The 17,401-nt window shown below is 49.5% G+C and overlaps 1 protein-coding gene across 1 annotated transcript in view; it reads left to right on the top strand.

Annotated features, from left to right (window-relative positions):
• The first annotated feature begins 1,131 nt into the window (after positions 1 to 1,131).
• STAT4 (signal transducer and activator of transcription 4) overlaps positions 1,132 to 17,401 on the top strand; it is a 76,169-nt gene continuing 59,899 nt past the window's right edge. The window contains exons 1-3 of the mRNA XM_059702584.1: positions 1,132 to 1,208; positions 3,942 to 4,070; positions 6,218 to 6,362. Of these exons, the coding sequence (XP_059558567.1) occupies positions 3,943 to 4,070; positions 6,218 to 6,362 (273 nt within the window). The 5' untranslated portion in view covers positions 1,132 to 1,208; position 3,942. The remainder of the gene's footprint in view (positions 1,209 to 3,941; positions 4,071 to 6,217; positions 6,363 to 17,401) is intronic.

The following is a 17,401-nucleotide window of genomic DNA, read 5'->3' as shown; positions in this document are numbered from 1 at the left end:
AGGGAGGGAGAGAGGTGGTGTTGAAGCCGTGGTCACTCACCCGGGAGAGGAGAATCAGCTGCAGGTGTGTGAGGGCAGGTCTGCTGCTCTCCTTGCGCATCGCATCGCAGATCCAGCACTTGTCTCCCTCTCCAGGCGTCCTCATTTTTGCCTTTATTTTCGAGAGCATTCATGGGCTCCTGCTGTGCGTCAGGGGTTCACCATCTCGCTCCCAGGAGGAGAGCTGACAAGACCCCTGAGGAGGGAGTGGAAGCACCTGGGCCTCTCCCAGCAGCTCCGGGCACCTGGGGCCGCACACCTTCAGCTGTGGACGGAGAGCACCAGCTGGGCCCGGCTCTCTCCAGCTCCTGGTCCGGAGCAGGTGCAATCGGAGGGGAAGGGCTCACCACAGCCCCCAGCTGCAGGGCTGAGGGAGGGCAGGGCCAGCGGGGAAGGGCCGAGCATGGGGCAGGCTGCACAGGGGCTGCCTGCACCTCTGGGTGGGGGTGGGGCTGCCTGCACCTCTGGGGGGGCTGCCCTCTCTCCAGGGAGCAGACACCCTGAATCCCAGCACAGTGGGGTCTGAGTTTGGTGTGTTTTGTTGTTGTTTTGAATATATTTTCATTGATTTCAGAGAGGAAGGGAGAGGAGAGAGGGAAACATCAGTGATGGGGGAGAATCATGGATGGGCTGCCTCCTGCACGCCCCACACTAGTGATGGAGCCTGAAACCCCGGCCTGTGCCCTGACCGGAATCGAACTGTGACCTCCTGGTTCAGAGGTGGACGCCCTACCCACTGAGCCACACCGGTGGGGCTGAGTGTGGGGTTTTGCTCCTGCCTCCCCACCCTCCACGCGCCTGGCTGCCCTGGGGGAGCCGATCTGAAGGAAGGAAACAGGAAGCCAGGAACTGGGCTCCGGGTGAGCGAGCCGCAGGGGGTCCGGCTGCCTGGGGGACCCGGGAGGACAAGGAGTAGCCCCCCCACACCCCCCACCTCCTCCTGACCACCGTGGGCTCCTGCAGCCACGGGTGACGGTGGCGATGAGAGGGGGCGCCCTGAAGAGCGAGTGGGTGGAGGCCCAGTGAAGTCCCCAGGCGACACTGACGCACAGGAAAGCCTCACGTGGGAGGAGAGATGCAAATCCCCGCGGCGCGGCGGCCTGTCCCGTCGGGGCGGCGAGCGAGCCTGGCCGTGGCCGTGAGCACCGGGCGGACCGGGAGGGAGCCAGGTAAGTGGGCCGATGCCCGCCCTCCGCGCTCGGGAGGAGGGGGCCGGAGGTGCGCGCGGGGCTCCGGGCAGGCGGCGCACTGGGCGCCCGGACGGCCGCTGCACTGTGACCGCGGGCGGCGGGCGGCTGCGCCCAGAAGCCCGGCTCCGGGCTCAGGGATGCGCGGGGCGCAGGTCTCCGCCGCCGGAGGGGTGTCCCCGCCGGGTGGGGAAGGGACCCCGCTTCCCTTCCTTACCAGCTCCTGTGAGTGAGGACGTCCGGCCTCGGCTTGCGCCCTGGGTCTGGGGAGGAGCCCGCGGGGAGGGGAGCCGGTGATGCTGGCCGCGATGAGAGCCAGTGACATGTGGGGCAGACCACCTGGTTGGCGAGCTCCGGGTCCCCCAGCCAAGGGGGCGCGCCGCTCCCCTGTCCCTCCAGGAGCAAAATGCTCCCCTTCTGCAGGTCTCCGGGGCCAGGCACTCACAGCGGAAAGGAAATGTGGCACGGATGTCTGGGGACGGGGGAGCGGGCCCCTAGCGAGGGGGAGCGCGGCGAGGGTCCGAAGGGCCTGCAGGCGCTGGTGGAGGCTGCACGGACAAGCCTGACCTGGGGTGTCTGCAGGTCCTTCCCTCTCTGGGCCGCGGGCCCAGCTCTCTGGACCGGGACCAGGCGGCTAAGAGGGAGCTAACCTTCAGTTACGTGGTGGTTAGAAAACAGATGTGCAGCCATCCCAGCAGATCCCACAGTGGGAGCGATTGCAGCTGCCATGCTGTTCGCAGCTCAGGTCTCTCTGTCACTGACTGAGGGATGGAGCCAGCAGGTGCCAGGTTTCCCTGGCTCATGCATCCACCCCGCATCTGGAGAGAGAGGGGGTCGGGCCCGGAGACTCTGGTCCATCCGTGATGCTGTGCCCCTGGGGCAGGACTCAGTTCTGACCTTCTGGTTGTTTTCCTTTTTTTTTTTTTTAAATATATTTTATTGATTCTTTACAGAGAGGAAGGGAGAGGGATAGAGAGTTAGAAACATCGATGAGAGAGAAACATCGATCAGCTGCCTCCTGCACACCCCCTACTGGGGATGTGCCTGCAACCAAGGCACATGCCCTTGACCGGAATCGAACCTGGGTCCCTTCAGTCCGCAGGCCGACGCTCTATCCACTGAGCCAGACCGGCTAGGGCTGTTTTCCTTTTTAAAGTTGGGGTAACACCTGCCCTCCTCCCAGCAGTCTCCGAGGGCCACTCCCTCATGTGGCAGCAGGTGCTGAGCACCCACTATGCCGGGAATTGTAAGGTCTTCATAAACATAACGGGATGTGCAAGTGAAACATCATTTTCCCCGGTGGCGTTCTTTCAGGACACACGGCCATCATTTCTCCCAGGCGCCCTCCTAGACGTCAGGGAAAGGTGCTCCCAAGGGTGTCCCTGGAAAACTGAGAAATGTGCCTATGAAATATATGAAATTTGTTCTTGTAAATGTTCTGTAGGCACAAGTAAACTCTAGCTCACCTACAAGATAGATGGAAATACTATGGTTATTAGTTACATAAAACTTTCCCCCTTTGCTCTGGAATTGCTGACAAAACAATTAAAAATGTGACTTTTGAGGCAGTGAAGTGCGGCCACTTCGAGGCACCTGGGCTTTCCCAATGAGGAAACATGGCTAAAGCGTCCAGTGGCCGGAGCGGGTTCTGCGGGGGAAACACACCATTTGGTTTCATGACAGGTTGTCAACGACGTACCGAGTGTGGTTTCGTCCTCAAGTAACTTGAGGGTGCAACCACTTTTACATGCACGTCAGAGACGAATGAAAAGGAGACTTTTAAAGCTTTGCCCAGCCACAGCGGACCATCGCAGCCAGAGAGAGAAATAACACTGTGCACGGGCTCAGAGGTATTTTGACCTGAAAGAATTCGTGCCCACGAACAGGCAAACAGGCAACTCTTCATTTAGCTAAGATGGAGCTAGACTGAAGTTTGCCGACGTACGGCTGGCTAGAAGCCAGACAGACCTGAAACGAAGACAAAGGGATTGGCCATTTCATAGAAAACAAACTTGCATTGGGTGTTCCTTACCCCTAGAGCCTTAGGAGGGTCTCGGGAGGTGTAGCTGCATGTGCGGTTGGCCTTGCAGTTGCTCAGTGTCTAGTAGGGTAGGGGGCACAAGGGATGGGGAGGGAGCTCATTGAGAATACACATTGGTGTAGAGCAGTGGTTCTCAACCTCCCTAATGCCGCGACCCTTTAATACAGTTCCTCATGTTGTGGTGACCCCCAATTTCATTGTTACACATTGAACATAAAGCATAGTGATTAATCACAAAAACAATATGTAATTATATATGTGTTTTCTGATGGTCTTAGGCAACCCCTGTGAAAGGGTCGTTTGACCCCCCCAAGGGGTCGCGACCCACAGGTTGAGAACCGCTGGATGGGGGCGGGCGGGGAGAGGGGTGTTGAGGGGGGAGTGAAGCCCCTGGAGAGGGCTGGACAGGAGTTCCCAGAGGGCAAGAAGGAGGTAGTCTGGGGCCAGAGGGAGTCCTGTGTCCTGCACTAGGGATGACTGACTTACACAAAAGCTTAGATGGGCTTTATCCTTTGAATTGAAAGCATTTTCTCTTTTAATTGAGTGACTGTTTTAAAAAGTCACTTTTCTTCAGTGACTTACCTAATGGACAGCATTGTCTTTGTTTGGAATCTAAGGAAAGAAGAGGATGTACCAGTTATTACTTTTAAACTCTATTTTTCCTCGTTTTATAGCATGTCTCAGTGGAATCAAGTCCAACAGTTAGAAATCAAGTTTTTGGAACAAGTAGACCAGTTCTACGATGACAACTTTCCGATGGAAATCCGACACCTGCTGGCGCAGTGGATTGAGAACCAGGACTGGTAGGTCAGGCGGTGCATTTCTCCTCAGGGCGATGCGCACCTGCTTTATGCTCTATCCAGACGGGTTTATTCTGGGGCTCGCTTTCCGATCGATAGGTGCATTCTTTTCAGATAAAAAAGTTTTGGAAAACTTTTTCAAAGAAGAATACTAGTTCTTTCTGGTTTCATCCATTGCTCGTGCTTTGTTTCTCTGTAAGCCAAAACCTCAACCACTTTCTAGAAGTTAAAAAGCCGTGAAGTAAATCAATAGTTAATATCAATTCTCTATCACAGACTCAATGTAAACAAATGCATTTTCTTAGTATATTTTACAAACATTCTTTAAAGTTCTGTTTAGCCGAAACCGGTTTGGCTCAGTGGATAGAGCGTCGGCCTGCGGACTGAGGGGTCCCAGGTTCGATTCCGGTCGAGGGCATGTGCCTGGGTTGCGGGCATATCCCCAGTGGGAGATGTGCAGGAGGCAGCTGATCGATGTTTCTCTCTCATCGATGTTTCTGGCTCTCTGTCTCTCTCCCTTCCTCTCTGTAAAAAAGCAATAAAATATATTTAAAAAAAAAAAGTTCTGTTTACATTGTGCAACTTAAACTTTTTTTTTTTTTTTTTTTTTTGCTTTAAACAGTTGTCTGATTTTTTATTGTGGTAAAATGTATATAACACAACATTTACCACTTTAACCATATTTAGGCATGCAGTTTAGTGGCATTGAGTATATCCACTTTGTCATGAAGCCACCACCACCATCCATTGGCAGAACTTTCTCATCTGCATGAACTGGAACTTTCTACCCTTAAATACTAACTCCCCATTCTCTCTACCCAGCCCCCTGCAACCACCATTCCCCTTTCTGTCTCTATGAACTTGACTGTTCCAGGCCCCTCATGGAAGTATCAGCACACAGCATTTGTCCTTTTGTGACTGACTGATTGCCCTTAGCATGATACATTCATGTAGCATGTATCAAAATTTCCCTCCTTTCTAAGGCTGAATAATATTAATAAAATGTGTGTGTGTGTGTGTGTGTGTGTGTGTGTGTATAAAAGGGTAATATGCTAATTAAACCAGACATATTCCAGACAAGCCACGGTGGCGGGGGCTGAGGGAGAGGCAGTTAGGGGCGATCAAGCTGGCAGGGAAGTAGTTAGGGGTCAATCAGGCTGGCAGGGGAGCAGTTAGGGGGCGATCAGGCTGGCAGGGGAGCAGTTAGGGGGTGATCAGGCTGGCAGGTGAGAGCAGTTAGGGGCAACCAGGCAGGCAGGCAGGTGAGTGGTTAGGAACCAGCAGTCCCAGATTGTGAGAGGAATGTCCAACTGCTGGTTTAGGCCAGGGGTCGGGCCTAAACCAGCAGTTGGTCATCCCCTGAGGGGTCCCGGATTGGAGAAGGTGCAGGCCAGGCTGAGGGACCCCTGCCCCTGTGCATGAATTTCACGCACTGGGCCTCTAGTGTATATATATATAAAAGCCAAGCAACCCGAACAACCAGAACAACTAGTCACTATGACGTGCATTGCGGCCAGCCAACTGGCCAACCTCCCACGGCCCCTCCCCCCAGCCGGCCTGGCCCTGATGGCCCCAATCAGGGCTGGCTGGCGGGAGTCCCCACCCATGCATGAATTCATGCACCGGGCCTCTCTAGTATATATGTAAAATCTATCTGTCCAGACATTTGCGTTGTCTCCACCTTGAGGCTCTTGTGACTAAAGCTGCTGTGAGCATTGGTGTACAAATACCTATTCACTGCTTGCACTTCCCCTGGGTGTCTTCCCAGAGAGGACTTGCTGTAGGTGATTCTGCTTCTATCTGAGGCCTCTCCTGCCCTGTTTTTTTCTGGCGGTGGCGCTATTTTACATCTCCCCCCCAGCCCCACCCCCCCAGCAACACACCAGGGACCAGTTCCTCCCCAGCTAATGCTTTTTTGTGATTTGCATAACTGCATCCCAATCTCTCTGAAGTGGTATCCCCTGGTGTTTTGATTTGCGTTTCCCTACTAATTAGTGATGTTGAGAAACTTTCCATGTGTACAATTTAATTTTCAAAAATCTTTAAATGCTTATCACTGTGGAATAGATTTATCACTTTAAAATGTGTGTGATAGGAAGGTAGACATCTTAGTTGTTTCCTGCTGTGTAATAACACTTTTTTTTTTTTAGGGAGGCAGCTTCTAACAACGAAACCATGGCAACCATTCTTCTTCAAAACTTGTTAATACAACTGGATGACCAGTTAGGTCGCGTTTCCAAAGAGAAAAACCTGCTCTTGATTCACAATCTGAAAAGAATTCGGAAAGTCCTGCAGGTGAGAATGCATTCTACTTTTTCCAAATGTTCAGCTTTTTAAGGCTTAGATTCAGTTTACAGAAATCAAATATGTACCCATATGTTATTTTCAAACCATATTTAAAAAGATAAATCCTTGAATTCTCTTGCCATTTTGAATTTTGTGCTCAATTTTTTGTTTGTTTTCCATGAAATTTTGAACCTGAGATGCACTATCTGTGGGGAGGGCATGTGTGATGTAATGTGACTGTTTGGAGGTTATGATCAATCCTGACGATGCTGGAGCAGGGGTTGGAAAGATGTGGCCCCCTCTCCCCCTGCCTCCCCCCAACCTCCCTTGCCTTTGTCTCTTACATAATTTCAAGTTAGGGTTGTTCCCTTCATAGATGCAGGCCTTGTGTTGTGTGTTTTCCAGATTTGGTTCAGATCTCACCTCCTTCACAAACATTCTTTGCTGCACTCCAGCCCCTATCCCGCAGGGATAGGCAAAGCGCACGCTGCTCCTGAGGCGCCCGACCTCCCTGCCCCGTGGCACCTAGTGTGTGTGTGTGTGGGAGGGGGCATTAGCATGTCTTTGTCCTCACACCGTGAGGTCCCTGAGGCTGCCTTCAGCATTCAGCCTGAATTCCCTGCACCCACTCCAGGTGGGATGCATGGTAGATGTGTAACCCTTGGTTGAAGGGCGAGCGGGTGAATGAGTGGATGGGGCTCTGAGTACTGGAGGGCAGGTGGCCTGAGCTGACCCCGGGAGCGGGTGAATGAGTGGATGGGGCTCTGAGTACTGGAGGGCAGGCGGCCTGAGCTGACCCCGGGAGCGGGTAAGTGAGTGGATGGGGCTCTGATAATGACGGGCAGGCGGCCTGAGCTGACCCCGGGAGCGAGCAGGGCCGGCTGGGAGCCTGGGCTGCTGTCGTGTTTACCGGGCGCCTGTAGAGCATGTGCCATGTCTCAGGGAGGCTCTTAGAGGCCCACGCTTCCGCCCAGTATATTCTTAGAGAATGCTAGCCACGCTATAAAGGACACGTGCCGGAAGCTATAACATTTGTGAGGGGGACACGGGTATTGCTTTTTCTGATTGGTGTTTGGGCGGCCCTGAGCCACCTTGGCCATATAATGCCTTACAAGTTGACAAGAGCCATTGGCCGGGGCTGGAAAAGAGCTTGTGGGCAACACAGCAGGGTCTTGGGAGCATCGGGCAGACCCACTCTCATGGAGATGAGACCTTTAGCCTCGGCCCCAACAGCTCAGGGCTCTCATGCGCCCACCTAAGCCGGCGGGCACGCCGCTGCCTCTCTGTGTACAGCCCATGACTGAGAATCATATACACATTTTTAAGCGACTGAAACAATAAAAATAAGTAAACAAATAAAATGCATTTGTGATGTGAAAGTGACGTGAAATGAACAGGTCTGCATTTTAGTGGAAAGTGGCCACTCTCCTTCATCTTGGCTGTGGCTGCTTCACCCGGCCACCGCTCAGGTGAGCAGCCACCGTGACTGAGGGCCCCGAAGCCTAAAATAAACGTGTGTGTGTGTGTGTGTGTGTGTGTGATTGTGATTGATTGTGAGTGTGTGTGTGATTGTGAGTGTGAGTGTGTGTGTGTGTGTGTCACTGATTTTGCCCTTCATGGGAAAGTTTGCTGCCTTCTGGCCTAGAAGCGAAGACCCTACGCTTTGCTGAGGGGCAAAGATGGTGAAATGGCGGTGTGTGGCCTCTGAGGATTCTGGGTCTCAAAATATGACCGTGGACAGATCACGTAATCTTTCTGAATTCTCATGTCTATCATATAAATGAGATTAATTGTTGCTTACCTTTTGAAATTGAAAGGAAGACTGGGGCTTTGATTCTGGAAAAATATTGGCCCCCAATAAATGTTTCTTGCTGATAGGGGCCTTCTTAGTATATCAGGGGAAGTGGATAGCCCATCGGTTTTTGTGGGTGGTTCTCAGATTACAAGGAAGCTGGAGACCCTGCAACTCCCAGTCCCATCCCAGCTCCTCCCACTCCCATCCCAGCTCCTCCCAGTCCCATTTTAGCTCCTCCCACTCCCATCCCAGCTCCTCCCAGTCCCATTTCAGCTCCTCCCACTCCCATCCCTGCTCCTCCCAGTCACATTTCAGCTCCTCCCACTCCCATCCCAGCTCCTCCCACTCCTATCCCAGCTCCTCCCAGTCCCATCCCAGTTCCACCCAGTCACATTTCAGCTCAAGCACAAATTCTTCTGCTTATGTCACTGGTCCTTTTGCATTTTGCCTCTGTAGACCTTTCCCAACATCCCTGCCCCAGAAAAATGATCTACTCCTTGTTCCCAAACACCCCACGCTCACTCTTGAATGATCTGAGCTTTTGTCCACGACGGTCCCATGACCGGGGGTGCTCTGCCATCCCCCCCACCCCCCATCCTCCAGTCCCCATCCATTCCGAGAGGAGCCTGGAGGTCCCGATGCCGCAGGAAGCTCTATTCTCAGCCTCCATGGGGCACGGGCTGCGCAGTAACCAGCGCCTCCTCGGGCTGGCCGTGTCTGAGCAGGTCACGAGCCCTTTGAGGGTAAGAGCCTGACCTCCTTCTGTGACTCTCTCCTCCCTCTGTGGTTCCCACTGTGGTTCCACTACAACCTGGGAACCCGAAAGTCGTTTGGTTCGTTAAGATCTTTTGAATTGACAGAAACCCTTGCTCTTTCTTTCTGGTGCTTCTGCCTGTTTCATCTTAGAAGCTCTTGTTCCTGGACATTTGTATTAATTCAGAACACGGTGGATATAGTAGTAAAGAACATCGTCAACCAGGTCTTCCACCTCAACACACCTTCTTTTTAATGTGGCATGTTCCCAGGGGTGCTGTTTGGTCTTCTGTTTTGGTTTTGGATAAGCCAAGTCTTGGGATAAAACACAGTGCACCCCACAAGGAGGAAAAAAACATCAAAAGGTCACTGACACCGTGCTTATCTGGTCTAAGCATTGTCATCCTCTGGGATTTTAAATACAATCTACTTTAACTATTATAGCAAAAAAAAAAAAAAAAAAAGCAACAGTATGGAACCAGATCTTCATAACTTACCAATCTCTGTCAAGATTTATTTTGGGGGGAAATGAGTATCTCATTGTGAGAGAGTGAGAAATGAGAGATGGCTTGATGGTTTTAGTTTGGATTATTACATGGATATTAATGCATAATGGAGATTAGGTCTGGAGAGGGAGGTGGGATCACAAAGTGGTCTGATAGATTCTAAGTGGAGTGCAGTCGGAAGGTAATGGGAAGTTACTGGAACTGGTAGGCTTATATACTTGCCTGTCTCCTCCGCAAGACTGTGGGCTCCTTGGGCACATTCATCTCTGCCTCCCCAGCATGCACCAGGGGCTCAGTGTTTCATAAATGAAGAGTTGAGCTGACACTGAATGTGGGTACTGCCTTGTTGCAACCTGTATCCCTCACCAAACTGAGCCAGTGCCATGTCGTTATTGCAAATGCTGCATAGGGTGCGTCAGTGCAGTTTAGATTATCACATGTTCTTGCTGAAATCGGCAGTTTTTAAGGATGAAGGGGTTGGCTTTGGGAAGAAGCGTTTTTAGAATGTGTGGCATCTGTGAGAGAAGGTCAGGCTCAAGACCTGTGAGGGAAGGTCGCGTTCGATGGACCCGCTGCAGGAAGAGCTGAGAAAACCTTCAGAGGATGGAAGGAGACCCTGGCCCTCAGGAATCCTGGAGACCGTGTGCGCCCTGGGGAGAGCAGAGAGGGATGAAGTGAAAGGGAGCTGGAGGCAATGTCCTTCACCTGGTCACCACAGGAAACATTCCCTTGTCACGGGAGTGTGTCACTGTGGTTGTGTCGGTCTTTCACATCAGATGGGCATATCATAATCTAGCCAGGTCTCTAGAAATGGGCACTTCGTCTCCAATGTTTGCTCCATTATATATATATTTTTAATATATTTTTATTAACTTCAGAGAGGAAGGGAGAGGGAGAGAGAATCATGATCAGCTGCCTCCTGCATGCCCCCTACTGGGGATCGAGCCCACAACCCCAACCCCGGCACGTACCCTGACCGGGAATCAAACCATGGCCTCCTGGTTCATAGGTCGACGCTCAACCACTGAGCCATGTGGGCCGGGCTATTCCAATACATCTTTATAAGCACAATGAAATTTAAAACCGTGTCATTAGTAAGTGCTATAATCATCACTCTTCACTTCTATAATTGGCATCTCACACCATTCATCTCCCTCCTCCATTCTCATCTTCCCGTGAGAAGTCAAAGGGCAAAGAAGGGCCCCCCCAGGATGTCCCCTCCTTTGGTGTTTACAACCACAACGGAACCACCTCGCTCTGTTTCCTGTTATTCAAAATCTCCAGGGAAGGGCATTGCACGAGCAGACTCCGTGGCCCTTCCAGAGGCTTAGCGCTGTGGCCATCAGGCGACGCCTCTTTTGTCACCCTGCTGTCACTTAAACCCCTCTTCTCCTCGTTCACTTCTCAGTGGACAGATGAACTTACCAGCGAATGGAAGAACATCTGGTTCTTACTTTTGAAACATGGTTCTCCTTGCATTACAAGACAGAACCTGAATGGGTGGGACTATGAATCTCCCATGTCTACAACGCTTTTTAGCTCATAGTGATTAGCAAGGTTGCTCCCCAACCCTGCTAATCAATGAAGCATGTCCTTGTTGGTAAACTGTTCTATTGAAGGCCCTTTAATACTCAGGGGAACCACTTTGGTTTCAGTTTTTCTCTCAGCGGCCAACATGCAGAAGTTATTAAGCCTCAAACCACACAAATTGAGAGCCATGGAGATGGTTTATCTCTGGGTCCTGTAGGTTATACCTTTCTGCTGATTAGCTTAATTATCATACCTACTGATTTTAAAAGAACTTTCTTGTTACAAAAGTGATGCATATCCAATAAGAAAATTCAGGGAACATATATAAGTAAAATGGGAAAAAATAATCTGTAATTCCATCTTTAACTGATAACTACTATTAATTTATGGTATATTGCCTGCTAATATTTCTACTCATACAGTAAATATTTTAAATTCATTTTAAGAATTATTATTGTCTTATAACTTTCTAAGCTTAATACATTCACTTAAATAATCAACCAACCATGGAATGGTATTCTATGAGATTAAATATTATCTTTTTAGCAATTCACTCATTAATTGGACATTTATAGCTTTTTTTCAACTTTTCACCAATATCAACAAGTGAAGGAAACATACCAATTTTTAAAACTTTATTCATATTTATGATTATTCTGTTAGGACAGTGGCTCTTAACTTCATGCATCAAAATATCTTGCAGAATCATTGTTTTTAATATAAATGTGCACTGTGACATGAGTGTAAACTGATCTATCAATGAGGATTGCGCTAGTTACTGTATTAACTAAACTGTTAGGCAATAGACTTTCACTTACCTTCACATAACAGTGTGATGCTGGGTATTCTGTAGGTCAGGGTGGCTTCCCTTTTCATTCTTTTTAAAAATATATATATTTTTTATTGATTTCAGAAAGGGAGAGAGAGATGGAAACATCAATGATGAGAGAGAATTATTGATCAGCTGCCTCCTGCCCACCCCACACTGGGGATTGAGCCCACAACCCGAGTATGTGCCCTGACCAGGAATCGAACCTTGACCACCTGGTTCATAGGTTGATGCTCAGCCGACTGGGCCCCTTTTCATCCTGATTCGGGGATCCGAGTTCCCTCCATAGTGTGGCTAGGCTTTTCCAGAGGGCTGGCTGTCTTTGGAGAGAGAGAGGAGAGAGAGGAAGAGGAAGATCATGAAGCCATAGCCGCATCTGAGATCCGTTGGCCTAGACACAGCACACGCTGCCTGCACTCCAAGAGCGAGAACTGGTTACGTGCCTCCCGCACCATGTAAGGGATGCCGGGAAGGGTTGCCACTTCCACTTCCAGGACATCCTGTGGGGAGGAGCTTGGGAAGGCAATGAGGTATGTCTGCCCCATTTGGTAAAACCATTTTTGAGAGCAATTTTTCCAATATCAAAGTTAAATGTGACTCAGCAATTCCACATCTGAACATTTAGCCTACAGAAATCTTCATGCAAGTAAGAGAGGGTACCTATACAAGAATACCTGCTGTTTTTGTCCATCTTTAAAATGCCTACATGGTTCTATGAATTGGGTTAGTTTCTTGCATGCTATACAACTATTAAAATATTAGGTCTGAATACCTGGAGGTGAAAGAATGACTGTAACATACGTTAGTGAATGAAAAACACACAAAACACCATGTCCAGGGTGATTACCCTCAGGGGTGAGGAGACAAAATGGAGGACGCTGCTCTCACCAGTTTTTAACTTTTCCATTACTTGAAATTTAAAAAAATAAGCCCAAATTACATGAGAATTTTCACAACTCAGACTCCCAGACCTCACCCCAAATCTACAGAACCAGAACCTCCAGAGAGTGGGGCCCAGACATCTGTAGTTCATAAAAGCTTCCCAAGTGAATCTGATCAGTGAGCCGTGTTGAGCCTACGGCCTGAGGACACATTCCTGAAAGTGTCTTTACTACGTCAAAGGGTATGGCAAAGATGAAGGCTTTTGATAGGAGTTGCCAAGTGGTCCTTTAGTGATGTGCCAATTCACGTTCCCACCAGCAATGCGCACAGGCTCATTCCATCCTCCACCCCGAGTGGTGCCAAGTGTCTTCGTCTTTGCCAGTTTGAGGCATGAAAAATGGTGCGTCTCACTGATGTGGACAGAAGTGCTAGTCTGTTGTGTTTGGTTCTCTCTGGGGTACGTTTTGTCGCATCTGTCTTCCTCATGAATTGCGTAGATAGATTCACTCTCCCAAGTTAATGTTTCATGATAGAAATCACTTGGGGAACCTGTTAAAACTGGAGATTTCTGGCCCCCTGCTTCCAATGTTGATGGAACAGGTCGAGGATGAGGTTGGGAATGTGAGCCGGAGGAGTGAGATTCAGAGTTTACAAGGAAGAGATGCGTCAGGAGAGAAATAAGCAACGATGAACTTACGACCTGGGTGTTCTGCGTCTCTAGAACAGACCTTTTGCTCATGACGTGCCATGCCCTCTGCCCAGGGCACAGTTCGTCTTTCCTCCCATCATCCATCCAGTGCCAGCCACGTCCTCTCTACGAGTCATTAAAATCCACATCGATTTCTCCCTCCTCCTCACTCGCCCACTTAGCGTCCAAACAACTCATCCTGACATTTCATCACACACTGTAATTACTTTAGAAAGATGGGGATCGATTCACAGTAGCAGGAAGGCTGTCGAAGTACCATTTCAGGACGAGAGGAAATGCCCAGGCTCACCGGGAAAATAATCCTGCAATAAATTCCCTCTGTGGGGACAGGAAATTGGAGGCAATGGCAGCACGATTGAAGGTGACATTTGGAGTCCGACAGCCTTAAAGAATTAGAAACGAGTGCTTCTCTGTCAAAACAAACTGGCACTTTTTCTCTTCCAAACGGAAAGAGATTAAAAGTCCTAGGGACGGCACAGGGCGGACTGTGGCCTGAGCAGCCTGCTGGTTTCTGATCAGACGTGCGTGGGAGAGAGTGCCCCTCAGCCAGTGTTCTCAGCGTTGTCTGCTCATTGGAACCAGCAGAGACGTGTTTAAAGAGCAAACGGGCCCAGCCCCACCCATGTTCTGCTGAAATTGGGATTTGATTTTTTCCCCAGCCCCTCGGGTGATTAGCATGTGTAGCCAAGATTAAGACGCATGGACCAAAGTAATGCCAAACAAGTCATGTGTAGATCTCACATCTGCATTTCAGCATTCTTTGCCTTTTTAAGGGGAGGGGATCATTTGAGTTGCTTTTCTAGTAGACGTGACGGGTTCCCAAAGACTCATACACTCTCTCCCTCCACACCCTTGTCATTTGTGAGAATCTGTCCTAGTCAATGTACTTCCTTTCATTCAACAAGTATGGGTTGGCGAGGCTCTCTCCCAGGAGCACTGCTGACGGCGTGGATAATGCCTCCTGGCGCGTGCAATTCCCAGCGCGGAAATTAAACAATGCAGGTGATCGCACTGGCGTCTGCAAGCAGCTTGGGGTGCCCTGCTGTGACCAGGAGCGTTACTATGATGGGCCGTTCCCAGAATGCGCCACCTTGTCTACGTTAAATGCAGTGCACTTAAGACACCTTTTCTGATTCCATGAGGCTATTCCTTCTAATGCAGTGATGGCGAACCTATGACACGCGTGTCAGAGGTGACACGCGAACTCATTCTTTTGGTTGATTTTTCTTTGTTAAATGGCATTTAAATATATAAAATAAATATCAAAAATATAAGTCTTTGTTTTACTCTGGTTGCAAATATTAAAAAATTTCTACATGTGACACGGCACCAGAGTTAAGTTAGGGTTTTTCAAAATGCTGACACGCCGAGCTCAAAAGGTTCGCCATCACTGTTCTAATGTGTCCTAAATGTACACTTATCTTATTAAAAGATACTTCTCTAGGCCACTCACGGGTCTTTCTAACCTGAAACGCCATTTCTCAACTTCCATTTGGCAACTTTTCATTGTGACTACGAGGATTCTTCTTTATGGAAACTGTAGGTTGCAAAGTGATTGTACAGCAACAAGACCAACTGACAAGGCCTCGGTCCGGGTTGGAATTGCAGTGGGTGGTCTGACCCCGCAGAGAAGGCGGGCCCAGACCACAGGCCTGCAGACACTGCTTGACCAAACCGTTTCCCGGGTCAGCACCGGGGGACGAAGGCGTGTGCGGTCTTTGCTTCTCATTAGAAATGGAAGCAGTGGGAAGGAGTCCTCAGATGTCCGCGGTGGCCCTGGCTCATTGGGGCTTTGGTTAGAGCATCGGCCTGAGGACCGAAGGGTCATGGCTTTGATTCCCGGTTAAGGGCACATGCTCAGTTGCAGGCTTGATCCCTGGCTCCTGTCGGGGTGAGAACTGGAGGCAACCAATCGATGTCTCTCTCACATGGATGTTTCTCACAGGGATGTTTCTCTCTCTCTCTCCCTTCCCCCGCCCTCCCCTAAAAAAAGAGATTTCCACTGTGCCAGCCACGGCCCTTACCGAAGTCCTTCGCATTATCTATGAGCAGAGTATATTCCAAGGAAATGCCGTTTTTCTGACAATCCAACAGGATTAAAAGTTCTTTCCATGACCATAAGATGTATTTCAAATTTTCCATTTCTACTTAATAAAAGGAATACACTTCCATGCCTGTTGTAAGAAATAAATCTAAATACAGAGAGGGTACTAAAAATGTACCCTTTTAAATGCACAAACGAACGTGTATCCGTGCATCCATCCTGAGAACAAAACATAGCAAAAGTGTTGATGCCAACAGAGAGCACAGTCACGTGACATGGTGCCAGGGGGTGGGGACAGACCTTCCCACGGGCCCAGCCGACACCAGGCGGCTGCTGAACCGAGTGGAACGCAGAGCTCCATCCTCTTGGTCCTCAGACTGCTGTCTCCGCACTCCAAAGGCAGCCCTTCCTCCTGGGAGTCCCCGGGGGCACCCGTGGCACCTAAAGTTTGGGAGGAGAGCCCAGGGCTTCGATCGCAGACGCAAGTGATATCACGTGTGGTAAGATATGTCCTCACTCGCACTGACGTCCTAATTCTACTAAGTGCTCAGCTGCAAATAGGCAGAGGATGGAAAACACGAATTACGCCACCAAGAGTTGTGACTTCCTGTTAAACTTTCTGGAGGAGGTGAGAATGCAACAGTCAGAGGGAAACTGTTGTGAAAAGCCGCTTTCTTTATATGCTGCTACTGCTTTCGCTCTCCCCGCGATTCTATAGAGTGAACTGCATTGTAGGTTGATTACATGATATGTGTAAGCATCTTAGAAGAAGAACGCTTTAGGTAGGAACGCTTAGACATCCTATATAATAAAACCCTGATATGCAAATCAGCCAAACGGCAGAACAACTGGTTGCTGTGACGTGCACTGACCACCAGGGGGCAGACGCTCAACACAGGAGCTGCCCCCTGGTGGTCAGTGCGCTCCCACAGGGGGAGCGCTGCTCAGCCAGAAGCCAGGCTGATGGCTGGCGAGTGCAGTGGTCATGGTGGTCATGGCAGCCTTCCCCACTTCCACAGCAGCACTAAGGACCCCTCAGGGGATGTCCAACTGCCGGCTATCCCCTGAGGGGTCCTGGATTGTGAGAGGGGGCAGGCCAGCCTAAGGGACCCATGTGCACTGGGTCTCTAGTAATGAATATGTATGCAACAAATAACTGGCAAAAAAAAAAAAATAACTTAAGGGAAAGGAACATTCTCTTGACATATGGTATCATTACCATGACTTTAATAAGCCTTCAAGCTCTACATTTTCTTAAGTTTTATGTCATGTTCAGCTTTAAAACTATATATCAGGACCTTAGTATTAAATACAACAATGCTTAAGACTGAGTTTTTCATTCTTTTCATTGGTAATTCATTCCCTATCTTTATTGCAATTCAGTTGGATAAACTAAGTCTAAAAAGCTATCGAAGTTGTAGAACAATTATAGCCCAGACTAAATTATAACAGCAACTTCCTGTAGCTCACACCTTTCTCAGACCACAGCTTTCTTGAGAAACAGAGTATTTTAAACATGTGATCTGATCAGCTAGAAACTCTAGGGGAACCTCTTGCTTGTGGTAGTTTTGAGAAGAAGGGAGAGGCACGTCAAAAATAACCTGCGTGAGCACATTTTCTCCACACACATCACTTTCTCTGTTATAAAAACCCGGGCGTTCTACGGCCTTCTCCACGGATCTTGGGAGAGCGTCCTCGGTGAGAAAGTTACTTTAAGATAAAAATTCCCACAGGTTTTCATTAGCCCGGTTTCTGCCGTGAGTTTTCCCCTCTACTAGTACCTGGTCCTTTCGTTAAAGCTCTCATCGGAAGCACCTTCTACATTTTATCTTTACCCGGTTACTCCCTCTCCCAAGTGACAGCAAAAGGCAGACGTTGGCGCTGGTGTCCTCCTACGTCTCCTGGTTTCCTGGAGTTTTGTGCCCCACGTCAGCCTTCCTCACGTCTGGCCACCTGTGCGAGTCTCTGAGCATTATGTACACCCACTGCTTTTTTATTAT

This window comes from Myotis daubentonii, chromosome 7 (genome assembly GCF_963259705.1).
Source record: "Myotis daubentonii chromosome 7, mMyoDau2.1, whole genome shotgun sequence".
NCBI lineage: Eukaryota > Metazoa > Chordata > Mammalia > Chiroptera > Vespertilionidae > Myotis > Myotis daubentonii.
The sequence above is the reverse complement of the archived record's forward strand: the minus strand, read 5'-3'. Positions and strand labels throughout refer to the sequence as shown.